The sequence below is a fragment of the Pristiophorus japonicus genome, chromosome 2 (assembly GCF_044704955.1).
Source record: "Pristiophorus japonicus isolate sPriJap1 chromosome 2, sPriJap1.hap1, whole genome shotgun sequence".
Lineage (NCBI taxonomy): Eukaryota > Metazoa > Chordata > Chondrichthyes > Pristiophoridae > Pristiophorus > Pristiophorus japonicus.
In genome coordinates, this window is record NC_091978.1 from 15,974,588 (window position 1) to 15,997,921 (window position 23,334).

The 23,334-nt window shown below is 46.6% G+C and overlaps 1 protein-coding gene across 3 annotated transcripts in view; it reads right to left on the bottom strand.

Annotated features, from left to right (window-relative positions):
• LOC139229547 (transcription factor COE3-like) overlaps nt 1-21,223 on the bottom strand; it is a 729,200-nt gene extending 707,977 nt beyond the window's left edge. For 2 of the 3 annotated variants that reach the window (XM_070861097.1, XM_070861096.1), the window contains exons 1-4: nt 20,597-21,223; nt 18,505-18,661; nt 17,601-17,664; nt 15,530-15,585 (exon numbers count right to left, since the gene is read on the bottom strand). In XM_070861097.1, coding sequence (XP_070717198.1) covers nt 15,530-15,585; nt 17,601-17,664; nt 18,505-18,661; nt 20,597-20,730 — 411 coding nt within the window. In that variant the 5' untranslated portion in view covers nt 20,731-21,223. The remainder of the gene's footprint in view (nt 1-15,529; nt 15,586-17,600; nt 17,665-18,504; nt 18,662-20,596) is intronic. The other variant, XM_070861098.1, reaches the window with a different exon arrangement.
• Between the last annotated feature and the right edge of the window lie 2,111 nt (nt 21,224-23,334).

The following is a 23,334-nucleotide window of genomic DNA, read 5'->3' on the forward strand; positions in this document are numbered from 1 at the left end:
CGAACACAGACAATGACACTCAGTTTATGAAGAAAAATGGTTTCTTCATTGCCAGAATCTAGCGTTGTGTGCAGCAGCAAGAGCAGAATCCATCTACATAATAAACTGTCAGTGCTAGGTCGCTGGTGTCTGCTCTCTCTGCATCTCTCTATCTCGCACAGATACCGCCTGGAGACGGATGCATGGACTGAGAGAGATGCATCTCCACCACAATCCTACATCGGACCCACCCTCGAACCTGCTCTTTTTGTGCCTTCTCCTTCTCGATCCCACAACCGGGACCCCCACCCCTCCCCTTCCTTCAGCCGAGCACTGACCGTTCTTCATTGGTCAATCGAGGCAGCGCGGCTATTGGACCAAGGGAGGCATCGCGTTCCTGTTCCATTCAGCCTGAAATCCGCAGGTGCTCACTTTCCAGCGTGGGGTGATTGGACGGCAGTTGCTAAAGGGGAGTGTGGGCTGATGTCGTTTTCTTCTTCCTGTGCCTAACGCAGAGGTACTGAGGCCAAGTGTGGCACTCCCAGCATTGCTGCCCCCATCTGAGAAAGCCTAACACGGCACAGACTGGTAATGCAGGCTGCTACAGGATTGGAGTAGGAAGCTCTAGTTGAAGAGGTAGTACCAGTACGATGGGCCGAATGGCCTTCTTCTGTGCTGTATTTTCTGAGTCTATGAAGTGAAGCCCCTCAGCCCGTCAGCTCATCCTTCCAGAGTAACATCTACCCTTCACGACGTATGTCCCTGCCTCATTCAGGCACTCTTCCTGCTAGCCCAGTCCAGCTGTTGATCACTCTCTGTGCGGAGAAATCTGTCCTCGACCTGTTCCTTCACAGCTCGGAACCTGTACCCTCTTGTTCTGCTGCCCTGGCACCCGGGATTCCCTCACCTCCTTCATCCGAGCGTTGACCGTTCTTCATCGGTCAATCGAGGCAGCGTGGCTATTTGACCAAGGGAGGCATCGCATTCCTGTCCCGTTCAGCCTGAAGTTCGCAGGCGCGCACTTTCCAGCAAGGGGTGATTGGGCGGCAGTGTGCGAGTGTGAGCTCTAAGAGTATCTGAAAGTAATGCTCTAGATTGATCCTGCTATTTCATGTATCTCTCTGCAAGGTGCACTCTATAGACATCTCTTTTGTTCTGAGGAGTTACTAGCTTATCTAGTCGTTGCTCCCAGCAGGTCAGCCTCTGCACTGTCCCTTGCACAGTTCTTACTTAATTTATTCATTCATGGGATGTGTGAGTCGCCGGCATTTATTGCCCAATTCCCTAATTGCCTAATTGCCCTCGAGAAGGTGGTGGTGAGCTGCCTTATACAACTGAGTGATTTGCTGGGCCATTTCAGAGGGCAGTTAAGAGTCAACCACATTGCTGTGGGTCTGGAGTCACGTATAGGCCAAACCAGGTAAGGGCGGCATATTTCTTTCCCCAAAGGGGCAGTAGTGAACCAGATGGGTTTTTATGACAATCCAGTAGTTGCACGGTCACCATTACTGATAGTAGCTTTTGATTCCCAATTTATTTAATGAACTGAATTTAAATTCCCCAGCTGCCCTGGTGGGATTTGAACTTATGGCACAGGATCATTAATCCAGGCATCTGGTCACCAGTCCAGTGATATAGCCACTATGCTACCGCACCCAAGGTTTCACACAGAACAGAACAGCACACAGTACTCCAACTTTCTAGTCTGTCAACTCAACTGATTCAGCAACAACTTGCATTTATATAGCGCCTTTAACGTTGTAAAATGTCCCAAGGCGCTTCACAGGTGCGTTATCAGACAAAGTCTGACACCGAGCCACATAAGGAGATATTAGGGCAGATAACCAAAAGCTGAATCGGAGTTAAGTTGTAAGGTCTTAAAGGAGGAAAGAGAGGAGCGAGAGAGGCGGAGAGGTTTAGGGAGGGAATTCCAGAGCTTAGGGTCCAGGCAGCCTATGGTGGAGGTGAACAAAATCGGGGTTGCGCAAGAGGCCAGAATTGGAGGAGCGCAGAGATCTGCTGGGGTTGTGGGGCTGGAGGAGGTAACAGAGATAGGGAAGGGGAGCGATGTCAGGTATAGATTTGAACATAAGGATGAGACTTTCAAAATTGAATCATTGCTGGGCCGAAAGCCAATGTAGGTCAGAGGGCACAGGCGTGATGGGTGAACGGGACTGGGTGCAAGTTAAGATTTGGAAATATAAGCCAGCAATCTGATCACTTTGTGTATTAAGACATAAGACATAAGAATTAGGAACAGGAGTAGGCCATATGGCCCCTCGAGCCTGCTCCGCCATTCAATAAGATCAGGCTGATCATCGACCTCAACTCCACTTTCCCACCCAATTCCTATATCCCCTGATTGCCCGAGGCTCCAAAAATCTATCGATCTCAGCCTTGAATATATTCAGAGACTCAGCAATCACAGCCTTCTGTGGCAGAGAGTTCCAAAGATTCACAACCCTCTGAGTGAAGAAATTCCTCCTCATCTCTGTCTTAAATGGCCAACCCCTTATCTTGGGACTGTGCCCTCTAGTTCTAGAAACTTCAGCCAGGGGAAACAACCTTTCTGCATCTATCCTGTCAATCCTTTTCAGAATCTTGTATGTTTCAAGGAAATCACCTCTCATCCTTCTAAACTCCAGAGAGTATAGGCCCATTCTACACAATCTCTCCTCAGAGGACAGGCCTCTCATCCCAGGAATCAATCCAGTGAACCTTTGTTGCACCACCTCCAAGGCAAGTATATCTATCCTTCCTTAGATAAGGGACCAAAACTGGTACAGTACTCCAGGTGTGGCCTCACCAAGGCCCTGTGCAATTGTATTAAGTCTTCATAAGAACATAAGAAATAGGAGCAGGAGTAGGCCATTTGGCTCCTCGAGCCTGCTCCACCATTCAATAAGATCATGGCTGATCTGATCGTGGACTCAGCTCCACTTCCCTGCCTGCTCCCCATAACCATTTACTCCCTAATCGTTCAAAAACCTGTCTATCTCCGCCTTAAATATATTCAATGACCCAGCCTCTACAGCTCTCTGGGGCAGAGAATTCCATAGATTTACAACCCTCTGAGAGAAGAAATTCCTCCTCATCTCAGTTTTAAATGGGTGGCCCCTTATACTAAGTCTATGTCCCCTAATTTTAATTTCCCTGATGAGTAGAAATATCCTCTCTGCATCCACCTTGTCGAGCCCCCTCATTATCTTATCAATTTCAATAAGATCACCTCTCATTCTTCTGAATTCCAATGTGTATAGGCCCAACCAACTCAACCTATCCTCATAAATCAACCCCTCATCTCCGGAATCAACCTAGTGAACCTTCTCTGAACAGCTTCCAATGCAAGTATATCCTTCTTTAAATACGGAGACCAAAACTGTACGCAGTACTCCAGGTGTGGCCTCACCAATATCCTGTACAATTGTAGCAAGACTTCTCTGCTTTTATATTCTATCCCCTTGCAATAAAAGCCAACATTCCATTTGCCTTCCTGATTACTTGTTGTACCTGCATACTAACTTTTTGTGTTTCATGCACAAGGACCCCCCAGGTTCCTCTGTACTGCAGCACTTTGCAATGTTTCTCCATTTAAATTATAATTTGCTTTTCTATTATTTCTGCCAAAGTTACTTACTCATACTCCAACCCCCTTGCAATGAAGGACAACATACCATTTGCCTTCTTTGCCAACTCACACTGTTTAAACGTGCTGAATGACAAATCAAATACCATCCCCTCAACACTCTTTAAAGTTACCCTTGGCAAGTTTCATCCCACCTCTCAAGGGTGGGAGCCTCCCATTTCTTCGTCCAATATTGGCAGCATCTTGCACAGCCTCCACTGAACTTCACTTGCAACCAGTCGGCCCAGCTGCACACTCTGTCAAGCTCTCTTTCTCTCTCTGTGCCATTTTCCAGCTCCTCTCTTGAGCTCCTTAGTTTGAGGGCGCTTGTGTCTGTCAATCGATCATTTGGAAAAATGTTTCTAAAGTTGGGCCAGGGAGTGGGGTAAAAGAAAAAAAAGACTTGGATTTATATAGCGTCTTTCATGACTACCAGACGTCTCAAAGCACTTTACAGCCAATGAAGTACTTTTGTCGTGTAGTCACTGTTGTAATGTGGGAAATGCGGCAGCCAATTTGCGCACAAACAGCACTGTGATAATGACCAGATCATCTGCTTTTTGGTTTATGCTGATTGAGGGATAAATATTGGCCAGGACACCAGGGGATAACTCCCCTGCTCTTCTTCGAAATAGTGCCGTGGAATCTTTTACATCCACCTGAGAGAGCAGACGGAGCCTCGGTTTAACGTCTCGTCCGAAAGAAGCACCTCCAACAGTGCAGCTCTCCCTCAGTATTGCACTGGGAGTGTCAGCCTCAATTTTTTGTGCTCCCTCTCTGCACAGTAATGGGAAAGTTCTCGTTCACCAGCTTTTCTACATCAAACACCGCGCATGCGCGGAAATTTAAAAGCACTTCGCGCTAAAAGGAACAGGCCATGCAGAACAAAGAGGCGATTACACCCAGAGAACATTGGTGGTGAGGTGTGGAGACAGAAGCAAATCCCACAGTGCTTTTCTATTGGGTGGAACAGTCAGTACCGGAAGGTTTTTTGACTGTTCCCTGGTGGCTAGTTACTTTAGTGCCACCTGTAGAGGTTTCAGCTCCCGATCACGGTCAAATACTTGCAGCTGTTGGGAGTCAGCCATAGCTCAGACGGAAGCACTTTCGCCTGAGTCACGGAGGTTGTGGGCTCAAATCCCATGCAAGAGACTTAAGCACAAAAACAATCGAGAAGCTGACATTTCACGGTGCAGTAATGAGGGAGTGCGGCACTGCCATAAGTGCCCTCTTTCAGATGAGACCTTAAACTGAGGCTCTCTTAGGTGGACATAAAATATTCCAGGGCACTATTTCGAAGATGAGCAGTCGAATTCTCCTCGGTGCCCTGTTCAATATTTATCCCTCAACCAACACCGCCAAAGACAATGTACCTGGTCACTATCACATTGCTGTTTATGGGAGCTTGCTGTGCGGAATATGCCTGCCACATTTGCTGTGTTATATCAGTGACTACACCCAGAGGGTGGTGGGGTCTGGAACTCACTGCCTGAAAGGGTGGTAGAGACAGGAACCCTCACCACATTTAAAAAGCACTTGGATGTGCATTTGAAGTGCTGTAACTTACAGGGCTACGGACCTAGAGCTGGAAAGTGAGATTGGGTTGGATAGCCCTTGGTCGGCCGGTGCGGACACGATTGGCCGAAATGGCCTCCTTCCACACTATAAATTTCTATGAGGGCGCCCTGAGGTATATAAATTTAAATCCTGGTCCGACAGCCCTAAGATACTGCGAGAGAGAGAGAGCGGTTGAATCTGTTTATTGAACAAGATTTATTTGCAGTGGGAGTCTCAGGTTTATGAACAGGAGCTAGAAAGCAGACTGCTGTTTTCCCTCCCACTAGAGCTCATTAGCACTATGGGTCAATGCAGCACTCCAAATACCGACCCCCTGAGAGCAGTGAGCACAGCACATTCCCGGTCCATATGTCAGGCAAGTATCTTAGGAGACAAGGAGGCTGAGGCGAGACTTAATTGAGGTGTATAAAATTATGAGGGGTCTACATAGAGTGGATAGAAAGGACCTATTTACCTTTAGCAGAGAGGTCAATAACCAAGGGGCACAGATTTAAAATAATTGGTACAAAGCTTTTCCACCAACCACAAGGCACAAGTCAGGAGTGTGATGGAATACTCTCCACTTGCCTGGATGAGTGCAGCTCCAACAACACTCAAGAAGCTCGACACCATCCAGGTCAAAGCAGCCCGCTTGATTGGCACCCCATCCACCGCCTTAAACATTCACTCCCTCTACCACCTGCGCACCGTGCCTGCAGTGTGTACCATCTACAAGATGCACTGCAGCAACTCGCCAAGGCTTCTTCGGCAGCACCTCCCAAACCCGCGACCTCTACCACCTAGAAGGACAAGGGCAGCAGGCTCATGGGAACACCACCACCTCCACATTCCCCTCCAAGTCACACACCATCCTGACTTCAAAATATATTGGAAGTTCCTTCATCGTCGCTGGGTCAAAATCCTGGAACTCCCTCCCTAATAGCACAGTGGGAGTACCTTCACCACACGGACTGCAGTGGTTCAAGAAGGCAGCTCATCACCACCTTCTCGAGGGTAATTAGGGATGGGCAATAAATGCCGGCCTTGCCAGCAATGCCCATATCCCAGAACGAATAAAAAATAAAAGCAAAATTTCCACCCGGAGGGCCGTGGGGGTCTGGAACTCACTTCCTGAAAGGGTGGTAGAGGCAGAAACCCTCACCACATTTAAAAAGTACTTGGATATGCACTTGAAGTGCCGTAACCTACAGGGCTACGGACCGAGCTGTGGGATTTGTCTGGATAGCTCTTTTTTGGCACAGTGGTGGCAAAAACAGGAAGGCAGAATATTATCTGAATGGTGACAGATTAGGAAAAGGGAAGGTGCAATGAGACCTGGGTGTCATGGTACATCAGTCATTGAAGGTTGGCATGCAGGTGCAGCAGGCGGTGAAGAAAGCAAATGGCATGTTGGCCTTCATAGCGAAAGGATTTGAGTATAGGGGCAGGGAGGTCTTGCTGCAGTTGTACAGGGCCTTGGTGAGACCACACCTTGAATATTGTGTTCAGTTTTGGTCTCCTAAACTGAGGAAGGACATTCTTGCTGTTGAGGGAGTGCAGCAAAGGTTCACCAGACTGATTCCCGGGATAGCAGGACTGACATATGAAGAAAGACAGGATCAACTAGGCTTATATTCACTGGAATTTAGAAGAATGAGAGGGGATCTCATAGAAACATATACAATTCTGACGGGATTGGACAGGTTAGATGCAGGAAGAATGTTCCCGATGTTGGGGAAGTCCGGAACCAGGGGGTCACAGTCTAAGGATAAGGGGTAAGCCATTTAGGACTGAGATGAGGAGAAACTTCTTCACTCAGAGAATGGTGAACCTGTGGAATTCTCTACCACAGAAAGTTGTTGAGGCCAGTTCGTTAGATATATTCAAAAGAGAGTTAGGTATGGCCCTTACGGCTAAAGGGATCAATGGGGTATGGAGGGAAAGCAGGAAAGGGGTACTGAGGTGAATGATCAGCCATGATCTTATTGAATGGTGGTGCAGGCTCGAAGGGCCGAATGGCCTACTCCTGCACCTATTTTCTATGTTTTTATGTTTTGATGAATGGCTTCCTTCTGTGTCATAAACCTTTATGATTGTATGATTCTGTCTACTTTCCAGGCCAAAGCCGGATGGGAGATTAATAACAGAATAAACAGCACATTCCCAGATGGATCCGATCGTACAGGATATAGAAAGCACGTGTGTGGGAATGGAAGGAAGCCTGGTCTCACTTGCAGAAAGGATTTGTTTTTAACGTGTCTGTTGAAAGCCTTTACTTATGGATTTCCAATATCACTGGGCGGTGGCCAAAGAATATTGTCTTTGCTACAGAGAGAGACAGAGACTGACAGAAAGACTAAGAGTCCAGTCCTGGTCCAGCAACGGCTCCATTTTAAAATTCTCCTCCATGGCCTCGCCTGTCCCTATCTCTTTAACCTCCTCCAGCTCTCCAGATCTCTGTGCTCCTATAATTCTGGAATCTTGTACATTTCCTTCGCTCCATCCATTGGTGGCCGAGCCTTCAACTGCCTGGGCCCTAAGCCCTGGGATTTCCTCCCTCAACCTCTCCTCAGTGTCAGCCGTGGCTCAGTGAGTAGCACTATCACCTCTGAGTCAGGAGGTTGTGGGTTCAAGTCCCGCTCCAGGAACTTGAGCACATAAGTCTAGTTTGACACTGGAGTGCTGCACTGTCGGAGGTGCCGTCTTTCGGATGAGACATTAAACCGAGGCCCAGTCTGCTCTCTCAAGTGGATGTAAAAGGTCCCATGGCACTATTTCAAAGATGAGCAGGGGAGTTATCCCTGCTATCCTGGCCAATATTTGTCGCTCGATCAACATTTTTTAAAAAAATTATCTGGTCATTATCACATTGCTGTTTGTGAGCTTGCGGTGTGCAAATTGGCTGCTGCATTACAACAGTGACTACACTCCAAAAGTACTTCATTGGCTGTAAAGTGTTTTGAGATGTCCGGTGGTCACAAAAAGCGCTATATAAATCCAAGTCCTTCTTTCTCTCTTTCCTCCATTAAGACGCTCCCTAAAATCTACCTCTTTGACCAAGTTTTTGGTCACCTGTTTAGCCAGCTCCGCCATGAGTGAGTTGATTGACACAATGTCCAACTGCTTCACTGCAAGTCTATCCCACATATCCCCTTCAATGTGGGGAAAAAAATTCCCAGATATCTCTCAGGAGAAAGAGTTTTGTTATATGGTGAGAAAAAAAGGTACTTGCATTGATGTAATGCCTTTCACATCCTCAAGACGCCCCAAAGCGCTTTACATCCATTGACGTACTTTTGAAGTTCAGTCACTCTGATTATGAGACAAGACAGTTTGCACACAGCATGATCCTATAAACAGCAATGGATCAAAATTTGTCTAGAAGGTGGGATTTCGATCTGATCATTGTATCATACAGCACAGAAGTAGGCCATTTGGCCCACCGTGCCTATGCCGAGGACAGAATCGGTAGCTAGGGAACGGACTTTGTGGCACCGGCCAAAGGCACTTGCCCGGATTTTGCAGTGGTAATGATGGCGGAACTGTCAGTGCTCGCCGTCATTACCCCTCTGAAAATGACCGTAACTCAGGATTTAGCGCATGCGCAGGTAAACGCGGAAATCCTTAAGTTGCGGTCAGTCAATCCCTGCTCCGCCACAGGTGGCGCTGTGGGGCTCCCCAGAGCCGGCAATCAATTCAAATCACTGGAATTGACAAAAACTTCCCCTTTTCCAACTCTAATATCACTGGTAAATACACCATAAAAAGCTAAGCCTTGTTCAATCAGGTGTAACTGGATTTTGAATGGTGCACTGCCAGCTGAATAAACATTCTGGCTCTGAAAAACTAATTTTATATTTGCTGAATGTTAAATTTCTCCATTGTGATCAAAATTATTAGATTATTAAAATAATTTTAAAATTGTTTTTTTTTTCAAGTTTATTTACGATATTTCAGCTTATACCTTTACCCCATGTATATGCCCTAACCTTTATTTCACTGTCTATAAAATATTTTAAAAGTGAATGACAAAAGCTGCTTTTTATTTCCTAGTTTGCTGCCTGTGAGAATTCTTCAATGTGATTGGCTGCTGAGCTAGCTTGATGACATCACTGCTGCCGAACGCTAGGGATCCCCTTCTGACAGCGCTACAATCAAATTAACGTCGAGAAAGCTCCAGTTTACGCACACACAGACATCGCGAGATCTTTGGGGAAACTTTCTTCGAGGTCAGCGGCGATCACCGTCGCTTCGCCGCTGACCGTAAATTCCAGGCCGGTGACTTTAATCTAACTGGAGGTCATATCCACTCCTCCAACACTGGATGTCGGACAAGCAGTGTGACAAATCAAAGGCAGCAAATGTGCAAAGAATGTGCGGGATATTCAAGGTCATTTAAATGCCATGAACTTTTGACTCTTTGGAAAACCCAGTCTGTACATTAACCACAAACCACAGACTTTTATCTGCTGCCAAAAAAACACAACAGGAAAACTAGAGACAGCACGGAAAAGGGTCATGATTTTGGACAATGCGGAAAGATTGGATAGGCTGGGTTTGTTTTCTTTGGAACAGAGGAGGCTGAGGGGAGACTTGATTGAGATGTATAAAATTAGGAGGGGCCTAGATCATCATAGGCAGTCCCTCAGAATCGAGGAAGACTTGCTTCCACTCTTAAAATGAGTCCTTAGGTGGCTGAACAGTCCAATACGAGAGCCACAGTCTCTGTCGCAGGTGACAGAAAGTCACTGAGGGCAAGGGAGGATGGGACTGGTTTGCCGCACGCTCTTTCCGCTGCCTGCGCTTGTTTTCTGCATGCTCTCGGCGATGAGACTCGAGGTGCTCACCGCCCTCCCGGATGCATTTCCTCCACTTAGGGTGGTCTTTGGCCAGGGATTCCCAGGTGTAAGTGGGGATGTTGCACCTATTTCCCTTAGCAGAGGGGTCAACAACCAGGGGACACAGATTTAATGTAATTGGTAGAAGGTGATGGGGGTCTGGAACTCACTGCCTGAAAGGGTGGTAGAGGCAGAAACCCTCATCGCATTTGAAAAGTACTTGGATGTGCACTTGAAGTGCCGTAACCTACAGGGCTACAGACAGAGAACTGGAAAGTGGGATTAGGCTGGGTAGCTCTTTTTCGGTCAACACAAAAACAATGAGCCGAATGGCCTCCTTCTGTGGGTTAAATTTCTATGATTCTCGCCAGGACAATGGTCTGGTCAATATTAATTGCACTTAAGTGATGACTGGCAATTGAAAGTTAATTTAATGCAGGCGGTGGGAATTAATTGGGGACTCTCTTGTTCTCATATATGTGGGAGGAGGCTGGGGAAGGGTGGTGAGCTTATCTTGGGAGTTGGGGAGGGTTCCACAGCAATGTTCCCTTCAAGTTGCACAGCCGCACAGGACTCTGCAGCTCCCATGCCGCCCCTCATAGACAGTCCCTCGAAATCGAGGAAGACTTGCTTCCACTCTAAAAGTGAGTTCTCAGGTGACTGAACAGTCCAATACGGGAATTCCAGTCTCTGTCACAGGTGGGACAGACAGTGGTTGAAGGAACGGGTGGGTGGGGAGTCTGGTTTGCCGCACGCTCCTTTCGCTGCCTGCGCTTGTTTTCTGCACGCTCACGACAACGCGATTCGAGGTGTCAGTGCCCTATTCCTCCACTTAGGGCGGTCTTTGGCCAGGGATTCCCAGGTGCCAGTGGGGATGTGGCATTTTATCAGGGAGGCTTTGAGGGTGTCCTTGAAACGTTTCCTCTGCCCACCTGGGACTCGCCTGCCGTGTAGGAGTTCCGAGGCCATGGAGGGATTTACAAACAAGGATGAGGATTTTAAAATGGAGGCGTTGTCGGAGCGGCAGTCAGTGTAAGTCAGCGAGCACAGGGGTGATGGCAATGTTCCTTGTCATTTTTCTTGGGGTGCACGAGCCTTTTAACTGGCTGTACGGCCCATTCAATTTATTGCGCATACGTGGTTAGTGCCATTGTAAAGCCGGTGAGTGGCCTGCGCGGGAACTCCAGCTCAACTGAAACATTGGTGATGGGTGAATGGGACTTGGTGCCAGTTAGTACACAGGCAACAGAGTTTTGGATCAGCACAAGGTTTATGGAGGGTGGAAGATGGGAGGGCGACCAGGAGTGCGTTGGAATAGTCAAGTCTAGACGGAACAAAGGCATGGATGAGGGTTTCAGCAGCAGATGAGCTGAGGATAAAGAGAGACAGTTCACCACAATCACGGTCATATAGGATGTCATTTGTGACTTTGATGAGGGCCGTTTCAGTACTGTGGCAAGGGCAGCAGTCCAATTGCGCTCCACTAATTCTGCCCCCTTGAGCATCCCTGATTATAATCACTCAACCATTGGTGGCTGTGCCTTCTGTTGCCTGGGCCCCAAGCTCTGGAACTCCCTGCCTAAACCTCTCCGCCTCTCTACCTCTCTTTCCTCCTTCAAGACGCTCCTTAAAACCTACCTCTTTATCCAAGCTTTTGGTCACCTGCGCTAATTTCTACTTACACAGCTCGGTGTCAAATTTTTTATCTCATAATACTTCTGTGAAGCGCCGTGAGACGTTAAAGTCGCTATACAAATACAAGTTGTTGTTGTTGATCAAACATGGTTTTGTGGGAAAGATGGGCACGGATTTGGGAGGCAGCAGAAAGGGACTGAGGGATATGGTAAGAAGCTGGGTTGATCTATCAAAAAGGGATAGGAAGGATGTCAAGGCCTTGGAGAGGGTGCGGAGGAGATTTACGAGAATGGTACCGGGGATGAGGGACTTCGCTTATGTGGATTGACTGGAGAAGCTGGGGTTGTTGCCCTAAGAGGAGGGAAGAGGAGATATGATAGGGGTGTTTAAAATGATGGATAGTTTTGATAGAGTAAATAGGAAGAAAATGTTCCCAGTGGCAGGAGGGCTGGTAACCAGAGGACGCAGATTTAAGGTGATGGGCAAAAAAATCAGAGGCAACATGAAGGGAAAAAAAATGTGATGAAGCGAGTTGTTGTAATTTGGAATGCACTGCTTGAAAGGGCAGTGGAAGCAGATTCAATAGTAACTTTCAAAAGGAAATTGGGTAAATACTTGAAGGGAAAAAAAATCGCAGGACTACGGGGAAAGAGCAGGGCGGAGTGGGACTAATTGGATCGCTCTACCATAGAGCCAGCACAGGCACGATGGGCCGAATGGCCTCCTTCTGTGCTATATCATTCTAGGATTCGATGATAATGGTGGTCTCCTGTTGCTAAAAATTCTTACTTTCTCATGAGACAGACGTGAGAAGCAATCTCTCGACATTCCTCTTCGGGTTCAAGTGCTCGATCTACTCAGCTGCCTCTGTGCTATAAACACGATACAATCTCCTCCTAATTAACACATTACAAGTCAAAGCAAGACACTTTGGCTCTGTGTGAGGATTACAAAGGCGATTACCAATAATAGGCAAACAAATTTGTAAACCCTTTACTGCAGCCTATTTGAGAACTAATTCCGCAATTTGCTCGACCTACAAACAGGAAAGACTTGCCAAACAAAACGTGATCACTTTAGGGCTCTAGTGGGTTTGGTTTTTTTTGAAGCAGACTGCAGTCACAATGCTCTAAACAACCACAAGCATTTTGGGATTAAAAGGAATAGCGGAACCCGCCCCGAGATAGCGATCCCGAGACACAGGACGGAACCAGTATGAAGTGTTACATGTGCTTTCAATATCCGTGTCTTCCCTACACTTTAAGGCAATTTGCATGTATTTCAACATTCTTGCACATCTGCCATTTCAGCTACAACGTAGGAACAGGAGTAATCCATGCAGACCCCCGAGCCAGTTCCACCGTTCAATTAGATCACGGCTGATCAGTATCTCGACTCCATCTACCCGCCTCGGTTCCGTAACCCTTAATACCCTTGCCTAACAAAAATTAAATCCTAATTTTGAAATCTTCAATTCACCACCCGCACCCCCCCCCCCCACCCCCCCACCAGCCTAGACAGATTTTTGGGGGAAGAGAGTTCCAGATTTCCACGACCCTTTGTGTGAAGAAGTGCTTCCTGACATCACCCCTGAACAGCCTTGCTCTAATTTTAAGGTTATGCCCCTTTGTTCTGTATTTGATAGAGTAGATACAGAGAGAGTGCTTCTGCTTGTGGAATGCATTACTAGAGGCCGTCAATATAAGATAGTCACCAAGAAATCAAATAGGGAATTTAGAAGAAACTTCTTTACCCAGAGAGTGTGAGAATATAGAATTCGCTACCACAGGGCATAGATGAAGCGAATAGTATCGATACATTGAATGGGGAAGTTAGTTAAGCATGTAAGGGAAAAGGGTTTATTCTGATAGAGTTAGATGAGGAAAGATGGGAGGAGGCTCGAGTGCAGCATAAACGGCGGCATAGACTGGTTGGGTTGAATGGCTGTGCTGTTTCTGTGCTGTACATCATATGTAATGTTCGTTGGGGCAGTGTAGAGGGAGCTTTATACTCTGTTTCTAACCTGTGCTGTACTTGCCCTGGGAGTGTTTGATGGGACAGTGTCGAGGGAGTTTTAGTCTGTATCGAAGCCGTGCTGTACCTGCCCTGGGAGCGTTTGATGGAACAGTATAGAGTGAGGTTACTCTGTATCTAACCCGTGCTGTACCTGCTCTGGGAGTGTGTGATGGAACAGTGTAGAGTGAGCTTTACTCTGTATCTAACCCGTGCTGTACCTGCTCTGGGAGTGTTTGATGGGACAGTGTAGAGGGAGCTTTACTCTGTATCTAACCCGTGCTGTACCTGCTCTGGGAGTGTGTGATGGAACAGTGTAGAGTGAGCTTTACTCTGTATCTAACCCGTGCTGTACCTGCTCTGGGAGTGTTTGATGGGACAGTGTAGAGGGAGCTTTACTCTGTATCTAACCCGTGCGGTACCTGCTCTGGGAGTGTTTGATGCGACAGTGTAGAAGGAGCTTTACTCTGTATCTAACCCGTGCTGTACCTGCCCTGGGAGAGTTTGATGGGACAGTGTAGAGGGAGCTTAACTCTGTATCTAACCCGTGCTGTACCTGCTCTGGGAGTGTTTGATGCGACAGTGTAGAAGGAGCTTTACTCTGTATCTAACCCGTGCTGTACCTGCCCTCAGAGCGTTTGATGGGACAGTGTAGAGGGAGCTTTACGCTGTATCTAACCCGTGCTGTACTTGCTCTGGGAGTGTTTGATGCGACAGTGTAGAGGGAGCTTTACGCTGTATCTAACCCGTGCTGTACTTGCTCTGGGAGTGTTTGATGCGACAGCATAGAAGGAGCTTTACTCTGTACCTAACCCTGCTGTCCCTGCCCCGGGAATGTTTGATGCGGACACTGAGTGGCTGAATTGGAAGGTATACCCTTCCTCATGATGAACATCTCTCACTTTGATGAGTGCAAACGAAGACAAAGACTAAATTTCAGGTAAATCAGGGAGTGTTTTACATCTCAATCGGGATTTAATATTTGAATGGTATGATTCTGGAATTCTGTAAACGGTAGGGGGAATAATCTAGTGTTACGCTTCACATGCATAGTTGGCTGACTTCAAAATGCCCTATTTTTAAACCTGTCCTTAAAGAAAATAATTAAAATAATACCCACAGTACCGATATTAATTTCTCCCTTTTTGTTTTTTGCGTGACTCCAAGGCACAATTACGATGCCAAATAAATCTCGATTCACTGGCGTTTGAGCGCCGGGTTACCAAATTCATCGGACGGAAACCGAACAATGTTGCGTGAACATTTTGCGGCAGATACGATCCCCCCCCCCCCCTCGATGCAATCGATCGATTCCAACCTGCGTGTCGCGCAGTTTCAGAATTCACAGCAAGCAATTTAGCACCTCACTGCAGCACTGCGGCAAAGCTGTGCATGAGCGTACGATACACCCATGGGGAGGAGGCAATTTTTTGGCAACGAGGCAATGCCGGGGGAAATCCTCCAGAAGCCGAAATGAATGTGAGTGTTGACGCTGAATCAAAACCTCTTGCAGCTATTGATTTTCATCAAAGTAAACATAACGCATGACAATTCAATACTCCGATGCATCACGCTGTTGCTATTAATAACAAATCGAATTAGGCCCACCGTGTTGTTAAGGCTGGCCCACACTGGTTAGTTTGCCCCCCAAACTCGTTTTAAAATCTTAATTCGATTTGAAAATCACGGAGCGGCAGAACAGATCTCTGCAGAACACTGCCTCCTTTTTTAAAAAGAAAACACCGCTGACTTTTGAGAACGAGTTGAATCGAAAGGCACATTTTCTTTTTAAAAGCTGCCAGAACTTGGAAGGCACAAGTAAACCCCGGCTGAATAATCAGACAGGCCTGCTGCTGTACATTCAATGGCGTGCAACCCCTACCTGTTTGGTCATTGAATCTATCAGCCGCACGAATAAATCCTGTTCAGTTCGGATTCCTGCGTGGGAGGCGTGTGGGGGGAAAAATAACAAGGAGTAAATTAAAAGTAATTTTCCGACTGCAATTTTTTTGTAATCAGGCACATCCCTTACTATAACACGATAGTGTGGGTTGTTTTTTTTTGTTGAAAAAGTCTTTGTGATGTTTTAAAAGAAGGAACTTAGCTGGAAATTTTCTTTGGTAATGATTAGCAGAAAATCCTAGAATCACACAAGGCGTGTTTCCAAAAAAACAGGGAAGACCATGAAATGTTTGGAGGCCAGATCAGAATTGTCCCAGCAGGTCTAATTCACAAACACTAACCTGTCTATTCTCTTTACAGATGCTGCCAGATGTGTTGTGCATTGCCAACATGTCCTCTCTTATTTCACATTTGCAGTTTTAACATTGCATTTATTCCTCGTGCCCTCTTTCCCAATTCCTTCAAATGTCTTTCCCCCCCCCCCTCTAAATCTCCCTCTCTCCTCTAAGTCGTTCAATTCCTCCTCTCCATCACTGTCCCAATACCTCTGGCGTTACATCTCACCCTTGCAGTTTCACCTTCTATTTCCGTGTTCTCTGTTCCCTCTCCCCTGCCCCCCCCCCCCCCCACACACCGCAAAGTAAACCTGCAATATCAGATATATATATATATATTGTGGTTCTCCTCTCCCCGACCGCTGTTTGTACTTTTTTTTGGGGGGGGGGCGGGAGAAAGAAGTCTTTCTAACGGGGCGGGGGATTCAGGCTAGACAAGTCGCATCTCCCGCCCCAGAGTACAATCTCCCTGCTCCAGTTTAAGAGGACAGACTGTAAGCGATACTGCAAATAGTTCAATACTATTGCGAACTGCGAGGGAACAGTGCGGTCTTTGCAATGAAATATAACTCGCTTGTTAATTCAGCAGAGCCCGGCAATAGATCCGGCCCGATCATTACATATATATGTGTGTGTGTGTGTGTGTGTGAATATATGGGACATATTAACGAGGAAGGTTAATTCTGTAGCAGCCGATTAAATACAAAGCACATCACACACACACACGAACGTTGGCATAAAAATATTTACAATTTCACAACTCTTGCGCGTTAAAAAATATATTCAGCCTTTGCATCGATAAAAGAAATGACAGACGAGATTAAAAGTTACATAAATATATGAGTTCAGAATCTTATCCTCCTTAAAACTCAGATTGAAACGCCCATTTTTAATTATAAATAAATAATTATTGTCTTTTAAAACAAATCTCTTCAATACATTTATTTTCTTCAGCGTCAGAAAGCTTGTTTTTATATGGATGCATTTTTTTTAAATCGTTGGCTCAGTGCAAAGTTAGGTGCATACGTTTTTTTCTGAGTTTTAAAAATCTGATCGTAACTGAAATATTTGTGTGTTTTCCCCATCGACAAATCGCGGCATTGTTGAAGGCGATTTGAGTGCTTCTAGCAAAATTTACAAACACCCCCGTGTGTCAACATCGGAGATCCCAACCAGCACTTGTCGGCATAAAATATAAACATCAGCATTCGGAAATAACTCTTAATCCGGAGTTGCTATCTCTGAGGTTTACATTTAGTTCGGGGTGGATTCTTCCTGAACTGAAATTAATATTATTTTGTATGTTTGGTACAGTGTGTCCTTAAATCGTAACTTGCATCTGAAAATTGCATTTGGAATTATTTTATCTAATGCGTTTAACTGTAAGTAAATATGTTTTATATAATATATGTATTTTAAAAAGCACTTGGATGTGCACCTGAAGTGGCGTAACCTGCAGAGTTGCGGACCTAGAACTGGAAAGTGGGATTTGGCTGGCTAGCTCTTGGTCGGCCGGCGCGGACACGATGGGCCGAAGTGGCCTCCTTCCGTGCTGTAAACTTCGCTGATTCTATGTTATATATCTAGATCAGATTCTGACCTCTAAAGCGACACAGAAACCAGAAAGAATCGCCCAAAGCCTGCTCTAAAAGGCGGCAATACGCAGATTTGTTTTGCAAGTTTTGTGTGTGTGTGTCGTGTATCTGCGGCGCTTACCGTTGCTGTAGAGGAGCTGTAACCTGTAGTGAACCCCATTGTTGGTTTTCTCCCCGTTCTGTTCCTGTGGGGAAGCATCGACATGATCAATTCGTGAATTCACATCGAATGCAAGTTGGACCGCGTGTTGCAGAAATGCAACTTTGCAATTTCATTAAGTTTTGTTATTGCAAAAACTAAAATATAAATATATATATATGTGAAACTAGCGTGGCTGTTGAACTTTGCACAATTTTTTTTCTAACCGAGATGTTTGCGATAGATGTCCCGGTGCGAACTGGCGGTGATGGTGCGGGGGGAAGGAAAATTGCACAAAAACAGGATTCTCTCCGCTGTTCCAAGCACAGATATAGTCTGAATGTGGGGGCGCCGGGCAGAGGCAACTGTATGAGTTGGATTTGCGGATTGTCAGTGTGAGCGAGAGTGAGAGAAAGAGAGAGAGAGAGAAAGACGGATAGAAAGAGGGATAGAGTAAAATACAAAGAGGAGAACATTTAAATTAAGGAGGTGAGGATAGATGGAAAATAGGGAGGGGGGGGTAGAGAAATAGGGATAGAAATAGTGGGATGGTATTAACAAAAGAAAGAGATAGAAAGGGTAAAAGGAGGAATAGTGATAGAAAGTAAGAATGGGAAAAATAATAAATAATAGAAAGAGAAAGGGATTTTAGAAAGCAGGAATGAAAAAAAGAACGAAAGAATAAAGGAGAGAAAGAGAAAAAGATTTTAAAAAGCAGGAATGAAAAAAGAACGAAAGAATAAAGGGTAGAAAGTGAAAAACATTGAAAAAGAAAGCAGAATGAAAAAAGAACGAAAGAATAAAGGTTAGGAAGAGAAAAGGATTGGAAATAGGGGGTGGGGGGGGGGGGAAGGAGAGGAAAATGTAAAGGGGGTGAAAAACTCACTTTTTCCTTTTCCACAAAATCCACAAAAGCCGTCCGCTCGATCTCCACGGGCTGTCCCTGCCGGTCGTAGAGGGCCAGGACGAAGTGGAAGAAGTTGGATTTGCGGAGGTTGGAGGGCGGCTGTTTCTCAAAGTGTGACCGAGCCAGACCGACCCCACTGCGGGCACAGGAACACAAGTCAAGCCGCCAGTTAATGAATCAAACATAGGGTGGGAGGGAGGGCTGTGTGAGAGGGGAACCAAATAATCACACTGACAACAAGGAGAGAAAGCCACTGCTAACAGTTACTTATGGTTTTTTTTGAAGGGGTGGGAGGGAGGGAAATCATTCTTCATTGAACTTTTGATGTCAGGAGTTCGGGAAATGATATTAAAAGAGGTGTTAAGTGAGACTAGCATCTTGTCGTCAGTTACAGAGTTACACAGCCGGCTGTTATGTCGCGGAATAGCTGGAGACGGGGCAAGGAATTGCACCGGTTAATACAACCTCGCTGCACACAAGTTACTTGTAAATTCAAATATATATAAAAAAATAAATAACAGCTGTTCGTACGGATCACTGAGAGGGAATGCAACTTTGCAATTTTCGTTTTGCAAGTTAAGGGGACATCAGACATTTGACCAAGTCTGGGCTGAAATGTGCGAGAAAGAGAGGGCGAGAGCGAAAGGAAGATTAGGGAAAATGGAAAAAGGTGAAATAATCTAAGGAACTCTGTTTGAAACGTTACACCGGAAAATTATATTGTTACGGATTATAAATTAGTCTATGCGATGAAAGTGAGACGGGAAGGATAAGTAGGAAGGGAAATAAGAAATATAAACTGGCAAATCAGATTGTTATATAGATTTTTAATTCAATTGTGATTTGCCGCCCGGTGTGAGAACGATGGGGGAACGGAGAGCAAAAGAGACGGATAAAGTTTTCTAAACACAGTCTGGGAAAGGAAAAGTGGCCGAGGCACGCTCTAAAGGAGCTCCCATTCCAAAATCTCACACAGAAATGGGGAGGAAAGATAGAGAAGGTGAAAGATAAAGAGCAAGGGGGGAAGATAGAGGGATGGAAAGAAACGGAAAGAGGGAAGGGAAAACAGACAGGCAGATGCAAATACAAGGGAGAGGAAGAAATAGAGAGAAAACAGAGAGAGAGAGGAAGAAATAAAATCAAAGAGAGATAGAAAGAAAGAGAAACAAAGATTTCAAAACGGAAAGAGGGAGAAAGGAACGGGGAGAAGAAACAGAGAATAACAGTAAGGGACAGGAAGAATTAGAGGCAGGGAGAGGGAGAAATAGAGACAGAAAGAGGGAGAAAAATAGAGAGGTAGAAAGAGGAAGATAAATAGAAAGACAGAAAGAGGGAGAGGGAGAAATAGAGACAGAAAGAGGGAGAAAAATAGAGAAGTAGAAAGAGGAAGAGAAATAGAGAGACAGAAAGAGAGAGAGGGAGAAATAGAGACAGAAAGAGAGGGAGAAATAGAGACAGACAGAGAGAGAGAAATAGAGAGGTAGAAAGAGGAAGAAGAGAAATAGAGAGACAGATAGAGGGAGAGGGAGAAATAGAGACAGAAAGAGAGAGAGACAGGGAGAGGGAGAAATAGAGAGAGAAATAAGGAGACACAGAGTGACAGAATGAGGGAGAGGGAGAAATAGAGAGAGAAAGAGGGAGAAGTAAAGAGGCAAAATGAGGGACAGGGGGAAATAGAGAAAAACAGAAAGAGAAAGAATGAAAAAGAGCAAGAGAAAGAAACGGAGAAAGACCGAAGGAGGAAGTAAATAGCAGAAAAAGGCAACCCGTGAAACGGGGGTGGTGGGGGGAGAATAACGGGGAAATCAAGGACTTAAAACCTTGCTCAAGTCAGCAAGTCGAATTTCCACCTGAGCGAAAGATTCTTAAGAGAAGAAGAAGCGAGAAATAGCACAACACGCAGACACGGGGCAAAGTCAGAGCGGCAGCGGGAGAGTTGGGGGCTGATGGTCACCGGGGCTGGTAACACGGAGAGGGCAACAGACATACAAAACCCCCAATCTCACCATACCACACACACACACACACATACACCCTCCACAATAAAGCCGAGCCCCGGGTCCGCACTCACCTCTGAGCCGCGGTGTTGGCGTCCAGTATCCCGCCCGACTGCATCCAGGATCTAACGGGATTCATCCCGGCCACCAGAGGTTCTTCCTTCATGGTGATTCCACCTCTCGATATGTTCTCCTGGATGGCAAACATTAAAGCAGCCTGTGTTCTCCTTCTCGTTGTCTGCCCTGGCAATTGTTTGCGCGTCCTGTGTATTTGCTTATGTTTCCAAGAGAGAGACAGACACACAATAGTTATTTCTGTGTGTGTTTGTGTTGCGTGTGTGTGTTGTGTGTGTCTGTCTGCGTGTCAATGTCAAGTGGAGAGAAAAAAAACCAGCAGCCACACACACAGTATTTCTCTGTCTGTCCACTGGGCATACAGATTTCCCCCCCTCAACCAGTCAGTTGCTCTATCTTCACTTCTCTGATCGGAAGAAGAGGAGAGAAAGAGAGAGAGAGAGAGAGTTGCTCGCACTTAAAGAATTGCTCCCTTTTGCTCTTTCACTGAAACACCAGCATCTTGGCCGTTTTGCTGCTACATGCAGATGTCTTCCAATAAAGTTGAATCCGTCAGAGCCCCACTGTGCAATATTTCTCTCCGGCAAATACAATCTGTGGGATAGAGAGATGTAGAATGCAAAGGAGGGACCGTCAGCTCCCGGAGGCAAAGCTTCGAAGAGTGAGTTATCCATAGAGCGAGCTAGAGGCAGAGGAGGAGGGGAGGGGGGGGGCTTGCTTTACAACCCCCCCCCCCCCCCTATCCCCGGGGAGACTGGCGTGGTTTGCAGATGTGCGATTACCTCCTATCCTCTCTCTCTACACCCCCCACCCCCACCCCGCCCCGAGTCTTTGTGCCCCTGCTATCCCAGAGGAATGCACCTTCCAGCGGGCTCGCCAACTCTCCCCTCCCCTCCTCTCCCAGGGGGGGAGAGACAGAGAGAGAGAGAGAGACGCTCAAATGCTTCTGATTGACACTCGGGAGGTGGGGCAACCCGCACCAAATTTGGACATCTTCATTTTAATCTTCCCCCCCTCTGGCTCTACCAGGATTGGCTGCGGGGGTGGGAAGGTTGGCCACGATGACATCAGCCATCACCCACGTCATCTCCAAATTAAAAAGTGAAATCCCAGGTACCGCGTCTCTTTAACTCTTTGAGAACCAAATCGGCAAACTAGGCTACATTCCCGCCCCCCGCCCCCCCCCCGCCAAAACCGAACACTTCGAGCCACTACCACCAGATTTGCAATAGTGACACGCTATGTTGTCAGCAGCTCTCACAGTAACAGCAACTACATTGAATTCAAGCAACTGAAAGCAAGACTTGCATTTATCATCATCATCATAGGCAGTCCCTCGGAATCGAGGAAGACTTGCTTCCACTCCCAAAGTGAGTTCTCTGGTGGCTGAACAGTCCAATACGAGAGCCACAGACCCTGTTACAGGTGGGACAGACATTCGTCGAGGGAAAGGGGTGGGTGGGGCTGGTTTGCCGCGCGCTCCTTCCGCTGCCTGCGCCTGACCTCCTCACACTCTTTGCGTTGAGACTCGAAGAGCTCAGCGCCCTCCCGGATGCACTTTCTCCACCTCGGGCGGTCTTCGGGCAGGGTCTCCCAGGTGTCAGTGGTGATGTCGCACTTTACCAGGGAGGCTTTGAGGGTGTTCTTGTAACGTTTCTGCTGCCCACCTTTGGCTCGTTTACCATGAAGGAGCTCTGCATGAAGCATTTGCTTAGGGAGTCTCGTATCTGGCAACGTATTTCACAACCACCGGATGGCTCAAAGCGCTTTACAGCCAATGAAGTACTTTTTGCAGTGCAGTCACTGTTGTAATGTGGGAAACGTGGCAGCCAACTTACGCAAGCTCCAACAAACAGCAATGTGATAATGGCCAGGTTGACTTACTTAAACATCTGATGCAAAGAAGACACCTCTGATCATTCAGCACTCCCTCATTACTGTTTGATGCAGGAAGAATGTTCTCGATGTTGGGGAAGTCCAGAACCAGGGGTCACAGTCTAAGGATAAGGGATAAACCATTTAGGACCGAGATGAGGAGAAACTTTTTCACTCAGAGAATTGGGAACTTGTGGAATTCTCTACCACAGAAAGTTCTTGAGTCCTGTTTGTTGGATATATTCAACAGGGAGTTAGATATGGCCCTTATGGCTAAAGGGATCAAGGGGCATGGAGAGAAGGCAGGGGTGGGGTACTGAGGTGAATGATTAGCCATGATCATATTGAATGGTGGTGCAGGCTTGAAAAGCCGAATGGCCTACTCCTGCACTTATTTTCTATGTTTCTATGTTCTGTACTGTAGTGTCAGCCATAGCCCAGTGAGTAGCACTCTTGCCTCTGAGTCAGAAGGTTGTGGGTTCAAGTCCCACTCAAGACGCTTGAGCACAAAAATCTAGGCTGACACTCCAGTGCAGTCATCGTCATAGGCAATCGGGAGGAATCGATGAAGACTTGTTTCCACTCTCAAAATGAGTTCTTAGATGGCGAACAGTCCAATACGAGAGCCACAGGTGGGACAGACAGCCGTCGAGGGAAGGGGTGGGTGGAACTGGTTTGCCGCATGCTCTTTCCGCTGTCTGCGTTTGATTTCCGCATGCTCTCGATGATGAGACTCGAGGTGCTCAGCGCCCTCCCGGATGCACTTCCTCCACTTAGGGCGGTCTTTGGCCAGGGACTCCCAGGTGTCAGCGGAGATGTCGCACTTTATCAGGGAGGCTTTGAGGGTGTCCCTGTAACATTT